This window comes from Erpetoichthys calabaricus, chromosome 3 (assembly GCF_900747795.2).
Source record: "Erpetoichthys calabaricus chromosome 3, fErpCal1.3, whole genome shotgun sequence".
NCBI classification, from domain to species: domain Eukaryota; kingdom Metazoa; phylum Chordata; class Cladistia; order Polypteriformes; family Polypteridae; genus Erpetoichthys; species Erpetoichthys calabaricus.
The window spans coordinates 116,308,470-116,334,127 of NC_041396.2; the positions used below are offsets into that span (position 1 = coordinate 116,308,470).

The following is a 25,658-nucleotide window of genomic DNA, read 5'->3' on the forward strand; positions in this document are numbered from 1 at the left end:
ACATACACCTCTGAGCCACGTTGACTGTTCATTTTCCTAACATGGCAACCACTTCACATGTATTTCATGAAAACAACTCTTCTTTCAATGTTATACAAATTCCTGCATCAGGTAACTGTTTCTATCAGTCAGATATTTTTGGAAAAATGTCATTGACGAAACTGTTGCTCTCGAACTTTGCAACATGGCTGTAACCTTTGTTTGCCAACATTGGGATAACTTCGGCGACGTGCTATCCGTTGCTGTTAGTCATGGAAGCATAGTCATACAGTCTGCTCAACAATACGCTGACTACATGAATACTTCCAGAGTTTATGGTGGTGAGGCAGAAATTGTGGCGATATGCCAAATACTTCCAGCTACTGTCACCATTCACGTCCTCATGCCTCTCCTCGAGTTTACAATCCGGGCCAACGTCTCTCCATATCCCTGCTCTTTAGCGGTCGTTTGGATCATGGGTATTACGAAGTTCTCTTGCCTCTCACAAACACATGTGCTGACCTTCTGGTGCCATCTATTGACAATGTTGGTATGTGCACAAAAAATACACACCCACGTGATCTCCACACTGATGTGACGTCACCCTCCCACTATCCTCTTGCTGAAAAACATTTACAAACGCATTTCACACCGGAATTTCAATGTAACGTTTGCTTCAAAACCTTCACACTCCAGAAATATCTCAACGCACATTTAAAAACACACTTCACTGAACAAATGCATTCCACACAGGACTTTCAATGCACCATTTGTTCCAAAACCTTCCGACTGCAAAGATATCTCAATGCACATTTAAAAACACACTCCACTGAACAAATGATGCAATGTGAACATTGCCAGGAATGCTTCAAAACAATTCGCACTCTCAAGAAGCACTTACAAACTCATTCCACTCACACCTTCAATTGCACAATTTGTAACGAGGACTTCACGGCTGAGATGGATCTCCTCAACCATGTGCAAATCCATTCATCACAAACATTTGTTTGCAACATTTGCGACAAACAGTTTCACGCACACATATATCTTACTAACCATTTCAAAACACATTCCCTGACGAAATCCTTTCAGTGTCAACACTGCACTAAATCGTTCCAAACATCATTTCTTCTCAACAAACATACGAAAACACATTCCCATGACAAATTCTTTGAATGTGTACATTGCAAAAGCTCTTTCAAAAACTCACATCTTCTCGCAAACCACATGCACAGTCATTGCATTCAATTTTCCGCTGCTTTTCAAGAAGATGCCGCCATTCCTGTCCAAGAACATAACACTGGACTATCTACCACACTATGTACTGCTTGCAATGCTCTTTATTGGCCAGCAGATGTCAACAAATCCGGACATTACACTAAGTGTTGTCATACCGGCAAGGTGTCTTTGCCACTGCTATCCCAACCTCCTCTTTTATTACAAAACCTCTTGACTGGCAAGAACCCGCTGTCACGAAATTACTGTGATTATAGTTTGTTGTTTGCAAAATCTGTTCAATAAAAAGGTTCTATATTTTGACTGCATCTGTCATGCAATGTGATTCCTTCTCATCATTAGTGCCACCCCCTTGAAAACTATCACTTTATGGGGCTATGCTAACCTGTATTAATACTTGTGTGCACATTAAAATGTTTTTTGTACAATGCTCATGACAGTGGAATGTGTTGTTCTTAGCCAGTCTACTGCAGTAAGTGCAGTGGAAAATGTGGTTAACATCCACTCATGCATGGGAAAAAAATACCATTGAATACAGTGAAACCGGCATAATTTAGAAAAATACATTATATAGAATTTTAGTCATACCGCCCACCCCTAGTATTATGTAATTTCATCCATAAGATTGACGCTAAAACACTCTCCCAAATGTTTTCTGTATTAACATTCCATATTTCATCAAATCAGCTTAACCCAATTAGGTATCAGGATTAACCGTATTTACATAGAATTCTGAGCCCACACAAGTTGTTCAGGGTTAATGCCAAGGATGTTAAAATGGCTGAATCTCACAGCAATATTTACTTTTTGCTTTTTAGCTTCTTAAAACCTGTGTACGTTGTTTTGTGATATGTGAAATCTCAACCTGGTGGTCAATATTCTTAACATTTTTGACTTGAAAAATTAATGGATGTATTTGGTAAGTTTTTAAAGCTTTTCATGACATTGGGACTCCCTTTAGCTCCATTAGAAAGCATACAATCAGACTACTGTAGTTATATTTTCAAATTTATAAGATATACTTCACTTTAGAATACAAAGTAATATATTGATTGTGACAAAATAACTTTGACTTGAAAAAGATTTGTACTTTCTCAAGGTTGGAGGTTTATGTGCCAATAAATAAAGGTACTAACTGAAGTCATGTATTAGGATTAGGAAAGCCAAGTATATCCTAGGGCTTAAGTAAATAACAACCCATAATGTCTAGAGTAAGTGGCATGAAATATGTGCGGTGCACTAAAATCACTTTGGTGTAGTTTCATTACAAAGGACATGACATAAGATAAAAAATGCTGAAACCTGCATAATCCAATTTAGGGTTGTTGAGGTCCAGAGCTTATCTAGGCATAAGGCATTATTTTACTTTGGCAAAGTGCTAATATACTAATATTAGAGGCATGCAATGCACACATTCACAACTGCAGGGCACACAGGGCAACACATTCTTCTGTTGAGATGTAGGAAGTAAAGCAGATTACCTTTTTGTCGATGCAGGTTGTTGGGAGCATTTAGAGATAGGGAGAATGTGGAGAGTCCACACAGATCTAACGTGATGTAAGATTTAAACCCAGAATTATGGATCTGTAAGGCAGCTTATCCCTGCACAAGTGTGTCATCTTTTTTGTATATGAACTTAATGAAGTTGAGATTGTTAGTCCAGATCCAGACAAAGAGTATAGTTATAATTAAAATGTACTTGAACTTGATAAATTTATTAAGGTATGCATTCTAAATCGGTACACTAAACTAGTGCTGTGCAATTTCTTAAAAGTTCACATTGTCATTTCAAAACATAAGTGTAAGATACCATCGCAAAGATGCTTGTGGATTGTAAAACATTAGCTTCTCTACCCATGTACTGTAGGAATTATCTACAAAGGATGATGGGGGGAATGGCATAGGTGTTTTGGCTCCAGATACAGGTGTTAGTTTCATAGATTGCATCTTGACATATGTTGCAGTATTTGGTAATGTTATAAGGATAACTCAAAAGTGATTCATACCAAGTTCTTTTAAACTTGCTACAAATCATGAAGCCATATTGACATGAAACTCTGAAATCAGATCTGATTCATCATAAATGTCTACCACTAGGAAACTAGATATTATTATTTTTACTCACTCAAACACTGCATCATCAATAGTTCTTTTTTTTGCCTTCTTCTGAATAAAACAAAGCAACTCGGCATGGAATATATAAAAAAAAAAAAAAAAAAAATCATACTTAATTGTGTTTCATCATGACATTGCTATAGCACATATTTCATTTTTTTCTTCTCATACGTGCAGATGACATGCAGCAAAAAACATATGCCAGGTTTTGATTGGTATTGCGAATTTGCAATGTACGATGTGCTTTCAGAAGGATAATGGCACTAACTTTTTAAAAAAAAAATGTATGGCATCGCTTTAGTATATAGTGTAATCTATCTATTTCGGATTTATTATCACATGTACACAGTACAGTTTGTTCCTCTTTGCCTGCAACCTGTGCTTGAAGTGAAAACAAATTGCTGGCAATACTCCGTAGGATGTTAAGGATGGAGCTGCCAAGTAAGAGGAAAAGAGGAAGGCCTAAGAGAAGGTTGATGGATGTGGTGAGAGAAGAGATGAAGGTAGTGGGTATAATTGAGCTAGATGTAGAGGACAGGAAAAAATGGAGAAAGATGATCCGCTGTGGCGACCCCTAACAGAAGCAGCCAGAAGAAGAAGAAGATGACTCCGTGTCTTTTCCTCTTCCCAAGGCATTATTACTTTTACATGATGGGATGAGGGGTTCTTCCTTGGATATTGGAATACTTGTGTATATGCATGTCATATTGAAGAAAGTGGAGTCTACATGCACCATGATATACTAACATTAAATTGAAGGTTAGGGGATCCACTTGAAACTTGAAGCACCGCCCACGAGGTCAAACAAGCACTGCCATGTGAGCGCCTGACAACTTTTCTTGTGAGGTGCACAAGATTATAAAAAAAAAAAAAAAAAGTATGAGCAAACAAATATCACTGTACCAGAAGCTACATAGAGCAGGTGACCATCCTGGTCTTTTAAAACCTCTCTAAAGAACCCTAGAATCTTGGATGAAATGCATAATGGACCTTATCATGACATACTTTTATATTTCACTTAAATATACTAAATTGCATTTATAGCTTGTCTCATTATGGGTTGGATTTATTTTGTACTAACAAAAAAAAATCTTGTATATCTTTATGCACTGATCACTCTGTCCATTCTGCACTGCAAGGCAGGCAAACATTGTGTATTTGCAAGGAACAGCATGGGAAACGTAGAACTTTGTGGAGCATGTGAGAAGAACCCCTCTTGTGTCTATTCCGTTTTCTTTTCTTTGGTTGCTAATTCGCTGTTTCATATTGAATAGCTGAATAATGTAGCATTGTAATGCCTTAAGATATAAATTCACAGTGAATGCCACTCCAATCCTTGGTGATACTTTGGAATCTTTTACATTTTTGTCATATTTGTAAAGGTGATTTATATGAATCTGCTTCTTCTGGCTTCCCACCCAAACCAGTTAATTTCAGTTGCTCAGTGTCTCTTTCAGGATACATGCTGAACTGGTAACACCCAACATGAGCCAGATACTTCTTTTATTGATGCTAAAGGGAGGTTGCCCAGCAGCAAGTCTGACCCCAACACCTGATGATAATAGCTTAAATGGATTGTTGATTACTTTCAGAATCCTGAACAGGCTTGTATGAAAGGAGTCAATTATAATGTTGCCATAATATTTGCATAACCATTACATATCAACATAACATTACAGTGAATGACAGCACTGGATGTTTTGTTTTATAGTGTTTACATTTCCTTTTGCAGTGAGTTACTATCCCTTTTTTAAATTTGGTTATGTATACTGTAAATCAGTGGTTCTCCAGCTGCAGGTTTTCATTCCAGGTTAAAAAGGTTTCATTTTTCAGTTATAGTTTTTTCCAGGGATAAATAATGGGTTGTGTGTTTGCTTTATTGTATAATATAAATATTGCTATTTATTTTATTGGCATAGAGTGGCCATGTTTTAGGTAATAACAAAGCTTGTTATTAAGTATTCTTTGTAGTGACATTACTCTAGGTGATGCAAGGGTCCTCATTCTCTGTCATGGAGGTCCCAGTGACTACAGATTTGTATTTTATCCAGTTTCTTAAATAGAAGATGATTATTGCTGCTGTTGCAGCAAACATTTTGGGTGAAATTTCCATTTATTTGAGCATTAATATTCATACCCCTTAATAATTTCGTTTCACTACTGCTTCACAGCTCCGAAGTAATAAGTTGAAGCCTTGGCCCAGGCACTGCTGATGTGCAGTTTGAACATTGTCACTTTGTCTGTGTGGATTTTCTTCATAAGTCACAAAGAATGTGTTTGGTTAATTTATAGCTGAGGTAAACATGTGAAGGTATGTACTGTACATGAATGTTGCCTTCAGTTGACTGCTCCCTCATCCGGGACAGGTTTTTGTATTGTGGGTTTTGGACTAAGAGAGTTGACAGATTTAACACCCAACAACCTTATTCTGGAATAAGATTTTTTTTACAGTTCTGCAGTTCTACCTATCATTTATAATATTTAGTGTAAACTAAAAACTTTTAATTCTTTAGGTACCAAAAACCTGATGATCTTGGTCCAAAACAGCTCCCTACATTGGAAGAGACTGAGGAACATGAACAAGAACCAACAGAAATATTGGTGATTGAAGAGCCAAAAGAAAAATGGGACTGTGAATCTATCTTGAGTAAGCTTCATGTTTTAATTATCAGAAATACTCAGTTTCTCTGACGGCAAACAACTTAGAGATGCTAACTTTGTTCAGTTAAGCAATGATAGAGGTTTACATTACACTGGCAAAGAATGTAGCCTGCACAAGTTACTGTAAATTTATACAGGCTGTTAATTGTAGGGATGTAGAGGAATCACGTTTGTGGAATGTGTATTTAATAAACAGCAGAGGAGTACTCTAATTTAACAAGCATAGTCTAATTTTGCTGGCTATTCTCCAAGCACAAAGCATCATTTTCAACCCAGAATATGTAGAAATATTCTTAAGTTTCGTCTGACTGCACCCATGTAATATGACATGCCCCAGCATGTAATGTAATTTGTGGTACATTTGCCTAAAGAGTAAGGCTATACAGTGATCCCTCGCTATATCGCGCTTCGCCTTTCGCGGCTTCACTCCATCGCGGATTTTATATGTAAGCATATTTAAATATATATCGCAGATTTTTTGCTGGTTCGCGGATTTCTGCCGACAATGGGTCTTTTAATTTCTGGTACATGCTTCCTCAGTTGGTTTGCCCAGTTGATTTCATACAAGGGACGCTATTGGCAGATGGCTGAGAAGCTAGATTGCTTACTTTTCTCTCTCTCTTGCGCTGACTATCTGTGATCCTGACGTATGGGGATTGAGCAGGGGGGCTGTTCGCACACCTAGACGATACGGACGCTCGTCTAAAAATGCTGAAAGATTATCTTCACGTTGCTATGTTTTGTGCAGCTGCTTCCTGAAACGACATGCTGCACAGTGCTTCGCATACTTAAAAGCTCGAAGGGCACGTATTGATTTTTGACTGAAAAACAAACTCTCTCCTCTCTCCTCTCTCTCTCTCTCTCTCTCTCTCTCTCTCTCTCTCTTTGGGTGTGAGCTGCCGCCTTCAACAGCTTTGTGCCGCGGTGCATCGCATACTAAAAAGCCAAACAGCCCTATTGATTTGTTTGCTTCACTCCTTTGAAGAGGAAGATATATTTGCATTCTTTTAATTGTGAGACGGAACTCTCATCTCTGTCTTGTCATGGAGCACAGTTTAAACTTTTGAAAAAGAGACAAATGTTTGTTTGCAGTGTTTGAATAACGTTCCTGTCTCTCTACAACCTCCTGTGTTTCTGCGCAAATCTGTGACCCAAGCATGACAATATAAAAATAACCATATAAACATATGGTTTCTACTTCGCGGATTTTCTTATTTCGCGGGTGGCTCTGGAACGCAACCCCCGCAATGGAGGAGGGATTACTGTAAACTGAAAGACTGATGCTGGCTTAATCCCCAACACATACATACTGTGTCCTGAACAACTCATTTAATATACCAGAGTTCCATTTGCATTAATATAGAGGAGAAAAAGTTTTCACTATGCGGTAGTTATTTTGTATTTACTTTAATAAATGCCAATTAAAATATTAATTTTATGTAAAAAGTACATACATACATAAGCCACAACTACTTAACTACTTCTGGGTTCCTAGCTTTATTAATTCAATTTATGTTGTTACAGTATATCATTTAAAATCTATGAAAATATTCCACAAGCCATGACATAACCAGTGTGTGTTTTTTTTCTTTAGCCCAAGGCTACCAAGTGCAACATGGTTATTAAACATGGATGTAAGAAGATAATTCACATTTTGTATTACTAATAAATCTAACATTATTCCAGAGGTAGCTTGTGGTTTTAAGCAACATTGATGCATCATGAAACCAAACATGCAGTTGCTAGTATTTGTTTTGGTGGGGGGAAAATAAATGTGGTACTGGAAAATATTTTTCTTTTCTATATATAATTTTTGGTAAACAGCTTGTTGTTATTATTTAAACCATCACAATATTTTGTACATATTAGAAGATGCCGAATGCTAGATTTTATTTTAAACTGCTGAATTTTGTATTAAATTAACCCATGTTACATTAACAAAGCAAAGTGCAGTTACATTTTTAATATGCAGTATTTTAAATTACTTTCATTGTTTTGCATTCACTTAACATCATGCTAATTTATATTTTACCATAGTCACTACAGTTGTGTCTTCATTTGATACTGGTAATTTACATAGGTTGCATTAAGTTGTGCTTTGGCCAAATTCAGTCATGAAAGCCCTCAAGGCCTGCAGGTTTTATTTGCACTCAGTACCTTACATTCTAGATTCTGCCTTAAGTGATGTCCATAAAATACTGTGCTTTTGATTTTGTACCGAGTTTATTATTTTCAAGTAACCCCGTGGCATGTGCTGACCTTTATATGAAGATTATTAAACCTGAAATATAGTCAAGCTGTTTGTATGACAAAATTATATTAGGTCTTTGTGACCTACTTGTCAAAACACATTTTATAACTGTGGGAAGGTTTCTTTCACAGACTAATGAATGTAGGTCTTAAGAAAAACCTTCTTTAAAGCAATCATTTTGTTAGTTTATGCAATTCTGTTTATTTTAAAATAATGTACATTGATTATCTGAGCATGTTTACAAATACTATAATTAGAATTTTTAAACCATATAGCCTTGTTTAATGAGTCTCTTACAGCTTCTGACAGCATAATTATCTTGATTTTGATAGAGTGTGACACTGTTTCTGTCTTTGGTAATTGATCAAATTGACACTGCCACCAAGCTCAGAAGTATCTAATGTCAAAAGACATTAACAATAGAAATATTCTATGCTAAAACAATAGATCTTTTGTCTTTATTTACCTACTTTGACAAATGGGGCAGCTGGAACATAAGATGTTTTACAAACAAGATGACACCATTCAGTCTTCAGATTTTGGTTGTATTAAAGAAAAATTGTCAATGTCAAAGTATCTCATCCCAGGTAGTTTAGGACACCTTGTAGTCTTCTCAGCTCAGGACTAAACTCTCATTGCTCATCAGAGTAGGACATGCTGTTTATTCTGCAGAGGGAACTGATTGCTCTTCTGGGCACATATTCTGGTGTGCTGTATCTTTTTTGTAGCATGATGACCAGAAATACACACAGTACTCCAGATGTACCCTCACTAGCATGTTAGATCATAAGCATACAGTTTGTTGAATTATATTCAAAAAATTTTACAATATAAACTACCATTTCATTTGCCTTTTTAGATGTTTCTGTACATTGTTTAAACAAGCAGGATAGTGTTTTCAGAGGTTGCTTTTAGCAGGTCAGCATAATTCATAATTACATTTGCAATGCTTGTCTTTTTGCTTGCATGCAACACTTAACACTTGTATGCATGGTACAGTTTTAAAATTAATTCAACTTTATTTTTTTTCCTTCATTTAATTTCTTTTGCAGGCATATCACTATTTGCTGTCCCTCCAATTTTAATGTCATCTTGAATTTCACACTTTTACAAATTGGATCTTAACCTTTCAGGTTAATATAAATTAAAGAGAATAAAAGTCCAAGCAGTGCTTCTGGCCTCTTAGTCAAGTTGAAATGTAGTTTTTGTAAATAACATCTGTTGCAGTTTTCATTTGTTGCCATTTACTTTCAAAGGATGATTCTTCCAGGAACATTCTTGTCCGCTCTAGACTGCCCTGTTTGCTTCCTTAAATTAAAGATTTCTTTAAGTTTTTTGCTTGTTGTAGTGTTATTTTTTCCATACTCATCCTTCCCTCTGATAATCATCATTTTGTTTTGCTGCATTGTCCTCCGTTTTTATGGCCCTCTTCGAAGTTCATTACTGTTCTTCTAGCTTTGATAGATAACCTTGAAACAACAAAAAAACACAAGCAAACCTGATATGCATACAAGCACATAGTGTACAATAGATTTTAACAAGCCTAAATATCAGCAAGAAAACAAACACTAAAACATATCATACACATTAAAAACATTACAAGATGTGAAACAAAAATATAGTATATAGGAAATATAATGTGTGTGTGTGCATTTATATTTATATATATATATATATATATATATATATATATATATATATATATATATATATATATATAATAATGTACTGTACTGTACTGTAGAGTCTTTCAGGTTTTATTCACTGTGGTCCTCTTTTACTAGGATAAAAATGACATCTTCTAGGCAGTTGGTGATTAGTTGACTCCCTTCTTTAGCAACATAAATGCCAATTTTTAAGGACAATTTTCTTTGCTTGCGCATCTTGCTTGATCCAGCGCAGTGATTATGCTGTGCATGGAAGGTTTGCTCAGCCTTTGTTACAGCCATATCCCTAGGTCAGTGGTTCCCAAACTTTCCCTTAATGTTTTTAGATTTTTCCATGGCACCCCAAGTTAAACCATAGTATTGTTTACAGTTCTCTGATACACTGGACCCTCGAGATACGATCATCTCTGTATACGAGAAATTCAAAATACGAGGAAAGTATGAGCGAAAAATTCAGATCTAAATGCGAGCATTGGCTCGCGTAACGTGCCACGAGCCAGGCTGTGGGTATAGCTCTCAGCTTAGTGAGGGGGCGTGGTAGCAGTTGCGAGCCGTGATCTACGGTGTCTGCGTTTCTCACTTAAGTGCACAGGTGGGAAACTGCCCACATCCATGATTGTTCCTGTGGCTGATGGGCTGCAGCTGCCATGTCCTCCCCGCATATATAGAGAAGCGCGAGCCGGTTAAGGGGGAGAAGAAGTAAAAGAAAAGAGAGGAGAGAGAACGGAGGTTGCGGCAGGCAGGCAGGCGAGCGAGTGCAGGCGAGCGTGTAGCTGAACAGTGAGCTGAACAGGCGAGCCAAACAGCAGAAGCAGGACGGTGTAGAGAAGGTCAGCTGCATTAAGAGTGTCTCGCCTGTTGCAGAGCCCGCAGGTGAGACGCTAACAGAGAAGAAGCACCGGGGATTGTCATCTGTTTTTTAAAGACTGCATCCTGTTGACGTTTTAACCTCGTGTTAAAGGATTGTTATTCTTGTGTATTTTAAACCTCCACTTCACAACTGTTTTAAGGATTATTTATTTAAAAATTTATTGAATGCTCTACTGCACTTTAGACACCTGTTTTGATTCTTTTAATAATCAGTTATATTATTTACCGGTGTTATTTATTAAAGGTAGACTACAGTATATATAATTTATCAGTGTTATTTGTTAGGAAAATTGATTTTTATGTTAATATATTTGGGGTGCGGAACGGATTAACTGGATTCCCATTATTTTCAATGGGGAAGTTTGTTCTAGATACGAGAAATTCGCTATACAAGCTCAGTGCTGGAACGAATTAAACTCGTATCTAGAGGTTCCACTGTACATACCTGACCATTGCAGTTGGTGGCTTGGCATGACTAGTTATAAAAAAAAATTAAAAGCAAATTATCACAAATGTTTAGAATAGTTTTTAATCCGTTCTTCTTCTCTGTGGTGCACCATGTGGCTGAAAAAAGGCACATTTTCTGAATTAGTTGACTATGATGACTGACTGTTTCAAATTAAAAATTTGTATATGTTTTCCCACGTCGTAATTTATTCACTTCAAAGTAATTTATATTCTTTTTACACTTGAATACACATCTGCTTCTTCACATACCACTCGTTTGTGGTGCATCTTCTTCATTTTCAGTCCTAGTGGGCTTATTCAAGTTCAATTAAAATTTGTCCATTTTTAGGAGTAGAAGAACAACAACTTTTAAAAACTATTTTGATCACAACACCAAATGGAGGGGGTTCGATCTTCAATAAATAAGAACACAGACACAACCATTAATATAAGAGTACCAACACCAATCAGAAAACACAGATTTCGACCGTGTGACTTCTTTTTACGCATGTTGATTGGCCCTGACTAGTTCATGCATCACGAATAGAACAAGCTTATTATTATATTCACGTGATTCATATGCATCTATGTTTGTTGCCTGACATCTGGATGAATTCTTTTGGGTCTGTTCTGTAAAAGAAACTGTTTGGTCTTGTCAGTGGTGCATCAGGTATTATGAATAAAATGATCATGGCACTGGAGAAACACATTAACTTTGAAAAAAGGTTGGATATTGTTATTATAACAGTGGTATTATTATTTTTGTGTATTTTTAATTTTTCTTGGATTTGTTAAAGTCTAATACTAGGATATTTCGCAGCACCCAATTTGGGAATTGCTGCCTTAGGCAATGGAGTTCCTGTTATGGACTAGAAGTTAAGGCTGGGCAGAGAGCTAGAGCCTGCAGTTGTTTATAAAGGAAGAAGTGGGCATTCTGCCATTGGTTTCTTCAGTGCACATATTGTAAGTGCAGTCTTTGCTTGAAAATCTTTGTAAAGCTTTGTCCATCAGGCTTACCAGTGGTTAAGTTATGGGCTCTATGTAAATGATATCATACTGGGACACCTTTGAATATCATTTGTTAGTGACTGGTCATTTGTATGAATTCAGACCCAGAAACTGGATTCAAAAAGAGAGGCTTCACAAGAAGAACTTCTAATTTAGCTTAAATTGAGTTTCGTTCAAAGAGGGATCTTATAGTTTGGTGAAAACATGTGCAAAAGCAAGGCAAAATGGGAAATTACAGTTTTTCTCCACAAATGTCAGTGCTACATTTAACTTTATATTGTATGGAAAGACAGCAATAGAATGCCTTTTATTGTCACTATACACATGTACTATGAGATTAAAAAGCACTGCAACAGCTGAGGTGTCAAAACGTTTGTCAAAAAAGAATATGCAGAAACACTATATCATATTAAAAGTATGAGAGAGCCTAAGAACTGCACAAGCCTCATCTTCCATTTTGTGTACATTTGTCAACCTTGCACCTCCAACCTTCACATTTTTAATGTCAACATGTTACTATATAAATGGGTTTAAATGTTGACAATCATTTTGCTAATGGGATAATAAATTATTTAACATTGCTTCATATGCATCTTTTTTTTTCAGGATAGCAATTTTAAGATACATATTTTCTTCATTTAGGTACCTACTCCAATTTGTACAACCACCCAAAGCTGATCACCGATCCACCAAAGGTAATAATCAAAATAATTATATTGTTGTATGTATAATTTTTTACTTTTTTCATTACCTGTCTTGTATCTGTCTTTTCCTGTGGAGTTCTATCATTCATCTACTCACTCATAAGAAATTAATGCATTACAATATATTGAAAGGTTTAGATTTCTGGGGCTGCACTACCCAAGCCAAGAATGATTGTAGCTGTCAGGCTAAAAATGTTTCTTTTAGCACAGCCAGGATACGTTTGTGACCACTGTATTGAAGAGCATTGAATGCGATGTCTGAGTTCAAAAATGAGTAGGGATGCACTTTTTTTTCTCTCCATGTAACAGAGTTGTAGGTGCTGTTTGATTAGGACACTTTCATTGATGGACTGCTCTAGTTTTTTCCTGTCTTTGCATCATATCTGCATGTAAGTGGGTTTAAGGTGTATGAAGTGATCATTTGCTTTATAAGTACAGAGGGCTTGGGGCTGCTATTAGTGTGAATACAGCAGGTACTGCACGTTTGTGGATATCCACACTTACCATGCTGAGCTCTTGGGTGTGTCAACAACCATCAGAATGGATCAAGAAGCCAACTAGTGCCAAATCTGCAGAAGTAATCGTACATCTTTATGCTCATTCTTTCCTTATTATTAACATTTTTGGCAATGGTAAAATGAAAAACAAGAGCCAGTATTTTCTTGATTACCCTGGCTTGTGTGAATTTGTCACATTCTACCCATCTCAGGATTTCTTAGGGTACTTCAGTTTTTTGGCTGTCACATCTCAGATATATGCATGCTACGCTAATTGTCTATTATAAAGTTGGCCCCATCCACATTTTAAAGAGTGTACCTTGGGATGGACAGACACCTTCTACAGGATGCTGCTGTTATAAGCTTCAACCTACTGACCCTGAATTTAACAAAATGGGCCTAGTTAGTGATTAAATATAAAAGCCACCATCTAACTGTTCAGATTGATCTTAGCTTTTTGATAAATAGGAAAAGGATATTGGCCTATTGATCTGGTGCATCATACAAACATGTACAAACACGGTTTCACTTGCAGTGAGGATTTCAAAAATGCACTAATAATTTTACATCCAAATCAGGCCACAAACACTTGCTTTACGCAATAGAGCACTCAGTCCTGGTGTGATATGTGCGTTATCAGTTTATTTTGTGATTTGGTTATGCTATTTTGATGATTCATTGGCTGTACAAGCATAGTTGCTATAACTGAATGATTTTTTGTGGTTGTTTGGATTATATATCAGCTGTACATTCAGTCTGTAATTATCTGTATTTCTTCACTGCCTCAACTCGTATGTTGAGAGCACCAACTGCCAGATGCTGCCTGAGTGCTCCCAAATGCTTCTTGTTTCACCATGAGTACTACACGCATTTCAAGGCTGGGACCTGTACGTTTTCTTTTAAAAGACTCATAAGTAACTGCATCTGAAATAGAGGTACTAAAATTACAACTTTTTTACATCATTCCAGTAACTGAAATACACAAGGCATATAGTTCATAAGGGAAAAATGACAATCCCTGGTCCACATCCAGCAATATAAGAATTTATTTTAAAAGATGCCCTTGGAGCACTCTGTGCACTCTACATTGTAATCACAAGTGTGCAACAATTTTGTTAGACAAAGCCTTTATAGTGTGTGAATATATAAAAGCATGTTTAGCATATAGTTGATAACTTGTTAATCTAATATAAATACGTTACATAGATACATAGACATTTGGAGGCATCAGGTATCTGAGATTAGCTTGGGGTTCGCATGCAACAATGAGTTTATCTTACTTAGAGCAATATGACTAAAAAGCATAAGAGGCTAAAAGTGTTACTGATCCTTTCATGTGAAAAGACTGCTCAGGGATTAATTAAGTATATCATCATCATCTAGCCATGATTTCCTAATGAAATTTCTGTCTTTGAAGTTTGCCTTTTAAATCCGTTTATGTCAAATAATGTCAACAACATATAACTTTTATCACTTTTTGTAAATAATTAGTCAAGCCTCTTTATTGCTTTAGACCTTTGGACATAATTGGTTTGAAACCACTGCATCTTGCCAGAAGTAATGATGAACTTGCATAAAATATTTACCTTGTTCATTTTCTGAAGGCTGCAAACCTTCTCCAGCTTCAATTTGCATTGTGGACACAAAGAGATCTGCCTACCTGTCCAGTATTTCTAGTGTTATTAAATAATAATACATTTTATTTATTTTCGTGCCTTTACTCAAAACATTAATTGCAAAGTAACTGTATAAAGAGTTATTGTTCATGTTCAACTTGAAACATTCTTTAAGAATAAATTTTAACTTTAATGATTTTAAGCTGTTTGTCTTCTCCTCTCCCAGGTAAAACCTATTAAGGTGTCTAATAAAACGGGCATTCCACTCGATGTTTTGCCTAAAAAGAACTTAACAGCTAAGCAAGTGGAACGCATGGAAAGAATCAATGACACTGACCTGCCCAGTGTCTCAACACAGCCAAGACCAAAAGATGAAACAAGTGAAGAACGGAAAGCACGAAAACAGACAATAAAGGAAGAGCGAAAGGTTAAGTGGTTTTTTTTTTTTTTTGCTTTTTTCCCATTTTTAAATAGCAAAGTTGACATGGCTAAAACTATTCCAATTTTGTTTTTTTCTGTATTTTCTAGGGTGGTCATTTTGTAGTGGGGAAAACATTTAAAACGAACTTTTAATTTAAAAATGTCATTATGAATAGCTGCATTTGAAATTTTAAGATATAGTAATCTCAGAAAATTTTCAAATCTAAATATTTATGTTGACAAAAATTTGAATATGCAGTTTAAACATGTTCTGTCTCTGAATGTTCAATTACTATTTAGCCATTTAATGTAGTAGTTTTAGTGGCAGTCATGGGTATTTTCCATGAGAAAGTTTTTTGTTTTTTTTTTTTTGGTAAAGTAGTTGTTTATGCAAAGCATTTAAAACGATGCATAAATTGAGTATTCTTCTGGTGTAAAGAAATTAATGTAAAACTTGTTCCAGGGTAAGAGTTAGGGGAGCCTTGGTTCTGGAGACCCTTAGTGGTTTCAGATGTGTTTCCCACCAGTTTCATTCTTAGGTAGCATTTTATGTTGTTACCTGAACATGCCATGTGCCGACTATCATTCTGTCCTTGGAGATATTCCTAGTGATGTAGAAGAAAACCTGTGTGTTTTGTGAGCAAACATTAAGTGTTCAAGGGTAATAAACTAATTTCCAATTTTTATTTATTTATAAATACTAAATTATGTTAGCTACTTTGTGAAGAACAAATTATTCAAGGTAATCTGCTCCATTGTTTGATAATTCACTACCTTTATTTTTAAAAAGCAGCAATTAAACAGAACCTTAGTAAGCAGATTATGTAAAAAGAAGGAAACACATAAAATGTGAATTCAGTCCTAATGTGCTAAAATATTAATTCATTCTGAAGGAAAACCTAAAGTACTGACAATTTGTGAGGCTGCAAAAAGAGAGTTCTCACAACTTACTAAAAGAGAAGTTCAGTGCACAGAACAGTTATTGTAAATTAAGCCACACGGTTAAATCCAGAAAATGTTTAAAGACAGGAACATTGAACTGCTGGGTATGTGTCTTACATTAGGTGTAACGTTTATGTCACTGAGAATGTGGGTACAGTTAACACTAAACCCTCGTCATAGTAACATAACCTTAACCACTGACATCATGGTGCTGCAACTCTGAAAATATAATGTGTTGAAAAAAGTCACCTAGAATGTATTGTCTGGTTTTATCTACTAGATCAGGGGTGGCCAACTCTTCATCCTGCAGAGCCACAGTGGCTGCTGGCTTTAGTTGCTTAATTTGAAGTCAATTCTCACTGACAACTAATTTTATTTGATACATGGCTTGTTAATTTTAACTCTGCCATGTCAGTTTATTCTTAAATCATGGTTTGTTTTTTTGTTTTTTTTTCTTTGTTTTTTTTTTTTAACCTTTTTAGTGATACGTGTATCATCCAAGTGATTTGAAGCCTAAAACGGATGAGTAATTTTTAGTTCTTCACTTTCTCTTCATTTTCCTCCTCAGTATTTAATTAAGCCAAATAGTGAATGATGAATACACACGGGTGGAAATGGAGACAAGCTAGATGTTGAACTGCTGGTTCCTTTGTCATTTGCATGTTAGTGCTAATAAGCAGCAGTTACAACAATTAATGCAGCTGTTTAAGACCAAAATAAGCAATTAAGGGTTCAAAATCCTAACAAGCGAGACAACTAAAATCAACCAGAAAAATATCACTTGATCAGTAAGTGTTTCATCAGCAAGGAATGATTTCTCCTGAAGCAACTGGGCCGCCACTGTGGCCCTCAGGGACCAGTGTTGCTCAGCCCTGATTTAAAGGGTCTTAAATAGCAAATTAATTAAATTAAGTTAATCAGTAGGAAAAACTAGTCACTAATTAAGAAAATGGTTAAAATGAAAACCTGTAGTAACTGTGGCTCTCCAGGATCAGTGTTGGCCACCCCTACACTAGATGGCAGCATAATCCAATTGATAAACTGGACTTGCTATTCATTTTCCATATGGCACAGTATCCAAATACCAGTAGTCACTTCAGTCCAAGAAATCCTCTTCAGAAGATACCGTATTATTTTGTGTATAGTTGATGACTTGGATTCTGCACTTTGTAGTGAAGATTTGAGCTGTCAGAAGAAAGTGATAGTGAGACTGCTGCTGAAAAACACCATCATCAGTGCCACCGGTATTCTAAGCAGTGCGACTTAGCGTAGTGTGCAAATGGTTGACTTGAACTGTAGCTTATGCTTCAATATGATCGAGTGTAGTATTCTTAGAATGGTAGTAATAATTTGAGTAATAAAACATGGACAGGCATTAATTACAAAGATAAAAATAATTCTGCCCCAGAAGAGTTAATGTCTAAAACCATCAGTATGTATGTATATTTTGTTTAGAAATTTAACATCTTTGCACTTTTATCTCCATCTGCAGCAAAGAAGAGTAGAAAAGAAAGCAAACAAAATGGCATTTAAAGAAGAGAAGACAAGACAAGAAAAAGAAATACTAAACCTACGAACAAATATCCAGGGTCTCAAATTGTCATGAAGTGGACTGTTACTCATTGTTTGTAGATACTCAGAGGGGAAAAAAAGAACAACAATTGAATCTAAATGGACTTGAAATGCAATCATGTTGTATTTTATAGTCATTATGTTTTATTCTGATGAACATCTAAAAGGACAATTGTACTTCTCAAATATGAAATTTCCTATTTAAACTTGGCAAACTGTTTTTTCTCATAGTCTGAGTGGTACTTTCCCTAAGGAAATGAAAATATCAAGCACTTTTATAGTTCGTTTGTACTGTGCAACATTGTATAGTAAAGGAAAGAGCATGCTGTACAGAATTTCTTCACTTTAATTTACAGATTAATCTTGTATCTGTAATCTGTTAATCTGTTATCTGTACTGGATTAAAATCTGTTTTTCCTCAAAATAAATAAATCCTTTTTTCCCAAAATGTTTTCTTCCTCTGCTTTTTCTAGTTCAGTGTAGTAAGAAGCTGCAAACTGGCTTAGCAGCCGTCTGTGTAAGGAAAACTATCAGTCCAGTGTTCTTTTTAAGGGCAGAACACATAGCAACCTAGCATTTGTTCTGGAAGACTTTTAAAAGTAGCATCTAATCCAAACCTTGTGTCTAGACTGCAGCACATTCACCTAAAAACCATGTGTACAAGGAAACCCAGCAGCAGAAACCCCACCGTTGAATCAGTCTGGCCCCTGTTTCTATGAGGTAACAATACAATCCATGGGAGCTAGGAATTTTCCTTTTAATTCCACAAAAAAAATTAAACTGTACCTTAACAAAGTTGAACAAATCTCCAGTGGGGTCTTCAGAATCGATCAGTGGTGCTTACCTTAAAATGGAGATAACATTGTCTTCTTCCTGTTATAAAGTTTGAAATTAGAGGTTGAGGCCTACTTAAGATGTGAAGCTGTTTCATAAGCAGTGCCTTCACTGAACAGAAAGTTCTCTTAATGCTTCATGATTAGTTAACTTGATTTGAACATAATCACAAGGATATTTGAGAAGGTCCATACAACTTTTTGAGTCCTTGCATTTTTAAAAAAAATAGCACTACATCTCCTTCTTTAAATCTCAATTTTGGTTTAGTAATTAATCAAAAAATGCATTTGTTTTCATTAATACTAATGGATTAAATACATATAGATTGTATATTACTGACTGCCATCTTACTGTTGGGATGAAATGACTCCAAAAGCCATAAACAGTCATTTAAAGATGGCTGAAGTGAAGTTGGGGAGGTTGAAGTGGGTGAAAACCGTGGAAATTGTGATTAACCTGGCAGGTTGAAGTTCATAACTGTCTTTTGTAGCAAATGATCAAGAAGGGGCTAAGTGGTGGCATACAGAGTCAAAATTATGAAAATCGTGTCACTGACCAAATACTTATGGACCTGACTGTAAATGAAGCATAATAACCACAAATAAGTAATTCAATTAAATGCACTGCTTAAAAAGTGCAACATACATCAAAATTAATGTTACAAACTATGCAAAAACCAAAACTAATGTTAAGAATTTAACAGTCAAATTATGATTAGCAATGATTAAGCCAGCAAAAAAGATTGTAATGTATTTGCCACTATGAAAGGGAATCCACATAGAGAAATGAATTGCCACAAACGGAGACGACGAGACACACTGCTTCTTCCCTTTCTCCTTTTTTTCCTGAGGTGTCGCCACTCCCTCAGATTCAAAATGGAGTGAGTGCTTTTAAAGAGAGCTGCCCTTCAAACTATAGTAAATAGTTCATTGTAAATAGTAATAAATTCATTGTTGCATACGAACCCCAAGCTAATCCCAGAAAATTTTAACCCTCACTAACCTGCAAAAGATTAAAATCCTTAGGCTTGAAGACAAGAGGCTGTGGGCTGCCATCTTAAACAGGCAGAATGTAGTTACAAAATGTAGCACATGACTTTGGATTAATGGAGCCAGATGTGATACTCAAATGAGAATACACGTCTGGGGACAACACATTAAAAAGTTTGTAGTGAATAGCATTGAAATCCTGTGCTGCAAAGGCTATAACCACAGGGCTTCCTCCTAAAACACCTGCCCCCAATTTCTCTAGTCCGTGCTTTTTAAACCACCTCTGGTGTTTCAGGGAAAGAGCAAATAACACTGAACAAGAATTGATGCTGAAAGCAAATAAAAAGTTAACATTGCTGTTATCCATTCAGGAGCTCAGTAGCACAAAGTAACTGAAGCTTAATAATTAATTTGCATGTTGTAATGAGTGCCATAACAGTGTAGACATACAAACACACGCACACACATAGACCACTGCAGCTACTTGGCTCCATACATTTGAGAAGTGCCTCTGTCTCCTATGATATTTTTCTGTCATTTTAACAATTGCATCACTATATGGCATAACACTAGTAATTAGAGTTTAGATAAGCATTGTGGTCTATGGATATGCAACGTGTTAATACGCTGCAGCTACTTTGTCATGGCATATAAGACGGTGTCCAAATTAGACAGTAATGCTGATCAGGCAATTCAAATGACCTGCTCTAGCTCTGTTCTTCAGTTTAAAAGAACACAAAGTGTTCCTCATCGGGCAGATTCAGCGGCTCAGAAGCAGCAGCTGGGGCAGACACAGTCCAGGGGAGATAGGACAGAAAAGTGAGGTCTTTTAAATGTTCTAAACATCATGCAACAAGCGTGTTATGCAGTAAGCTTGCAAACCAGCAGTTGATCCCACAGAAGGCCAGCTAAGCGTGTGATTGTTTCCCATTGAAATACTGTTTAAGAGGGAGTTTTTGAAGGGCAGCTGTGTTTATTTGCCATTGGTTTACCATTTAACAGAGAACGAGTGTGCGTCTGCTGTCATTACGCGGTAGGAATAGGCAGCGGAGGAGCTACTGAGCTTTCTTTGAGTGACCGCCACCACCTTCAGCAAATCGGCAGCGACATCGGTCACAAGAAATGTGGCAATCTAATTGTTCTGTCTGGCTTCCGCAAGAATATGTGACCGTCAATGAGCATAACAACTGTAAATAACAGGGCAGTGGCTAGAGGTGGGCAACTTGAGTCATGTGACTTGGCTCGAGTTAGACTTGAGTCCTAATTTTCTTGACTTACTTAATAATATTAAAGATTCAGCACTAGTGAGACTTGCTTATTGATGACTTACGATTCAGACTCAAGGTAAATGTCTTACAAATTCTTACATTATATTGACAATTATTTTCAAATTTTAATTCCTTTCATTTACATTCTCTGAAAATACTCATCGTGGGCCATTCCTGTGGTAAGTCATCAGGACTAATGAGTGCATTGCAGAGTAAGAGTAATGGAGGAATCAACACTGGAGATTATCAGTGTTGGATATTCTGAGTTTACTCACTGGGCATCTGCAAGTTTTGCATGTCAAAAATCATTGACAACAATATCTTCAAACTTTATTTTCATTTCAAGATTCAAAAAGACAGGTATGCTAGCTAGAGAGTGAGTTCCAAATTCTGTCACTTGACGTGTCATTGTTCCAACTAATGGACCACTTCAGCCGTGGAAGAATTCAGCCTGCCTCCTCGGTGGCATGTCAACTCCTCCAACTCTGTTTGGCGTTGCCCCTCTCTAATCCCGATCCACTCTCTCCCACACAGATCCGAGTCTCCTACTGCCTATATGGGGCACGAGTGTGAATCGCATTCCATTTGTTTTTATTTCTCTGTCAACTGCTGATCCAAGTCAGGATCTGACCTGCCGTCAAGTTGCTCAAAGGGATCGTGCTGGGGAGAGCATCATAAATGCTTTATCACATGCAGTAAGTGATGTCCTCCAAGTGCTGTGCAGGGTTACTTTGCTGCCCTTTCTGTAGCTTGCAGCTGTTAGATTTTTCTATGCTACCTGAGTTGCAAACAACAAGAATTAGATGTTTCAATATCAAAGAGGTTTAGATACTTGACATGAACTAAGTGATGTCAGAGCTAAGATTGCTTTAAGTCTTTAATGCATTGGCTGCAAGCCCGTGTGGAGAGCTTGCACTTGCAACCCCAGTGCTGTTTCGCTGAAGCGTGGCAGCTTGGATTTGTTTCACTTGCAATGAGAAAACATTGGCTGCTAAAAGCAAGCAGTACACAAGCTAAACACTGCCAAAGATTTACAGCAAAATCTGCAGCAGACATGTCATGTTGTGTGTTTCTAGACAGATGTTAGGTGTTTGAAGCATGTTTTATAACTGCCTTCAGTATTTCCATATACTTTTGCTTACTAGAGCTGATCATGGAACAGGCAAGACAGGTTGAGCAAACCCCAAATGCAAAGGGAGCCTACTGCATCTTCAAATGAAGACCAGGACCCAAGGGTACTGGGTAGGAGTAAATTAGGTCTGTTTGCATTGTACTGTAAAAAAATAAAAGCTGAAAGTGACAAGATATCTGCAATGGTGTGAACAGTCGCTTTGGGGCTGTCACTAAACTGACTCTCCATCATTACTCAAAGTGGCAATGAGAACACTGGCAGTGCCTGCATCCAGTTACCTTGTTGAGGAGGCGTTCGGTTATGGACGGCTGATAAAATAAGAGAGAAGAGTCTGTCAAACTTCATTTTCTGCAAGTGCAATACTTTGTAAAGAATAGTTAAATTATTTTCTTAATTTATAAAAATGAAAAAAATGTAAAGAACATATTTTAAAATGAGAGTTGATTATGGAGCTGCATTAAGTGGTATACCCAGTCCAAATTTATTTTCTTTATATGCATTGTGTTTGTGTACAAATGCCAATTACTTTAAAGTAGCCAAATTATTTATATACTAATTGCAGTTATTTCTTATTAAGAATTGTATTCTGGGAAGGCCTGTTCTCACCTTATTCTGTAGGTTAGTACACATCAGACATTATCGTAATCAGATTACCTGCAGATGGTGGTGAATGTGCAAGTCATCTCAACTATGACTCGACTTGATCAAATCCAGTGACTTGACTTGACTTGACTTGAATTTAATCTTTATAACACAAGATTTGAAACCTGAAGTCCTACCTCTGGCAATGGCTGTGAAATGATCACCACAAAATGGCAGCAGCAAAACAAAATGTATATATATATACTGAGATTTCTTTCAGTTAAACTAGTTGGCTTTGCCCCCTGCTCACTTTGCTCACCAACCCCCCTGCCTGCGCTATGTGCCAGCAACTTCGCGTCTCTGTCGCTCGCATACGTGGATTTCACTTTCATCAAACAACAAATCTTTTAATTCTCACGGATATGCCTCTTCATTTGGAACAAACACTACTTCTCCTTGATGGCAACACGAATTAGATGATGTACAAGTCTCAGACAAAGTTTAAATCCAAACAATATATTCTACCTCTTTTCACTGTTCTGTTATTTCAACAAGTAATAATTTCCATTTGTAAGCGCTAATGTGATCTTTACTATCATTTTTTTTTGAGACTTTCGAATTTTAGTACTTTCATTATCTCTAACCTGCTCTGCACGTGTAACATGCCAACGTTTCTGAATTCGTTACGACGTTCTACTTTGTCATCTACTCTTTGTCTTTTATTTCCAGCCCCGGGTGTGGTTAAATCTCTTGACACAAAGTCTCATCTTGCGGGACGTGAAAGTATCTCTGAAAAAGTCACGTCTTGTCCCAGGCTAAAAAGTCTGATGTTGTCCCAGGATTTTTTTATTATAATAGAGAGATATCTGCAGAAAATGGTTGATTTTGACTTTGGAAATTTATTGCTATCACATCACATCACATTAGAAATACTGAATGGATAAATAAATGTATAAATCTTTTGCCATGGAGAATATTATGATAACCTTGACGACGATTGAATATATATATATATATATATATATATATATATATATATACAGTGTGTCCGGAAAATATTCACAGCGCATCACTTTTTCCACATTTTGTTAGGTTACAGCCTTATTCCAGAATGAATTAAATTAATTTTTTTCCTCAGAATTCTACACACAACACCCCATAATGACAATGTGAAAAAAGTTTACTTGAGGTTTTTGCAAATTTATTAAAAATAAATAAATTGAGAAAGCACATGTACATAAGTATTCACAGCCTTTGCCGTGAAGCTCGAAATTGAGCTCAGGTGCATCCTGTTTCCCCTGATCATCCTTGAGATGTTTCTGCAGCTTAATTGGAGTCCACCTGTGGTAAATTCAGTTGAATGGACAGGATTTGGAAAGGCACACACCTGTCTATATAAGGTCCCACAGCTGACAGATCATGTCAGAGCACAAACCAAGCATGAAGTCAAAGGAATTGTCTGTAGACCTCCGAGACAGGATTGTCTCGAGGAACAAATCTGGGGAAGGTTACAGAAAAATCTCTGCTGCTTTGAAGGACCCAATGAGCACAGTGGCCTCCATCATCCATAAGTGGAAGAAGTTCAAAACCACCAGGACTCTTCATAGAGCTGGCCGGCCATCTAAACTGAGCAATCGGGGGAGAAGGGCCTTAGTCAGGGAGGTGACCAAGAACCCGATGGTCACTCTGTCAGAGCTCCAGAGGTCCTCTGTGGAAAAAGGAGAACCTTCCAGAAGAACAACCATCTCAGCAGCAATCCACCAATCAGGCCTGTATGGTAGAGTGGCCAGACGGAAGCCACTCCTTAGTAAAAGGCACATGGCAGCCCGCCTGGAGTTTGCCAAAAGGCACCTGAAGGACTCTCAGACCATGAGAAAGAAAATTCTCTGGTCTGATGAGACAAAGATTGAACTCTTTGGTGTGAATGCCAGGCGTCACGTTTGGAGGAAACGTGGCACCATCCCTACAGTGAAGCATGGTGGTGGCAGCATCATGGTGTGGGGATGTTTTTCAGCGGTAGGGGCTGGGAGACTAGTCAGGATAAAGGGAAAGATGACTGTAGCAATGTACAGAGACATCCTGGATGAAAACCTGCTCCAGAGCGCTCTTGACCTCAGACTGGGGCGACGGTTCATCTTTCAGCAGGACAACGACCCTAAGCACACAGCCAAGATATCAAAGGAGTGGCTTCAGGACAACTCTGTGAATGTCCTTGAGTGGCCCAGCCAGAGCCCAGACTTGAATCCGATTGAACATCTCTGGCAGAGATCTTAAAATGGCTGTGCACCGACGCTTCCCATCCAACCTGATGGAGCTTGAGAGGTGCTGCAAAGAGGAATGGGCAAAACTGGCCAAGGATAGGTGTGCCAAGCTTGTGGCATCATATTCAAAAACGACTTAAGGCTGCAATTGCTGCCAAAGGTGCATCGACAAAGTATTGAGCAAAGGCTGTGAATACTTATGTACATGTGATTTCTCAGTTTTTTTATTTTTAATAAATTTGCAAAAACCTCAAGTAAACTTTTTTCACGTCATTATGGGGTGTTGTGTGCAGAATTCTGAGGAAAAAATTGAATTTAATCCATTTTGGAATAAGGCTGTAACATAACAAAATGTGGAAAAAGTGATGCGCTGTGAATACTTTCTGGATGCACTGTATATGATAGATAGATAGATAAAGTTAACAAAACAAAAAGGAATGGAGCACAGGACTGAGACTCATAATTAGAACCGCTGAAGACTTGTGTCTCTACCATGAGTACAGTCTAAAAATATTGTAATAAAAATATATACTAAAAGAAAGAAAAATATTTTATAAAGGAATTGGTGAACTTACTACAAGTTAATTCTAGTATAGACAAAATCTCA

General features: G+C 37.0%; 1 protein-coding gene across 1 annotated transcript in view; it reads left to right on the plus strand.

The window, feature by feature from the left end:
* ltv1 (LTV1 ribosome biogenesis factor) overlaps nt 1-18,330 on the plus strand; it is a 58,927-nt gene extending 40,597 nt beyond the window's left edge. Inside the window, exons 8-11 of the mRNA XM_028797303.2 lie at nt 5,844-5,977; nt 12,877-12,929; nt 15,278-15,478; nt 17,906-18,330. Of these exons, the coding sequence (XP_028653136.1) occupies nt 5,844-5,977; nt 12,877-12,929; nt 15,278-15,478; nt 17,906-18,019 (502 nt within the window). The 3' untranslated portion in view covers nt 18,020-18,330. The remainder of the gene's footprint in view (nt 1-5,843; nt 5,978-12,876; nt 12,930-15,277; nt 15,479-17,905) is intronic.
* Nucleotides 18,331-25,658: the final 7,328 nt, after the last annotated feature.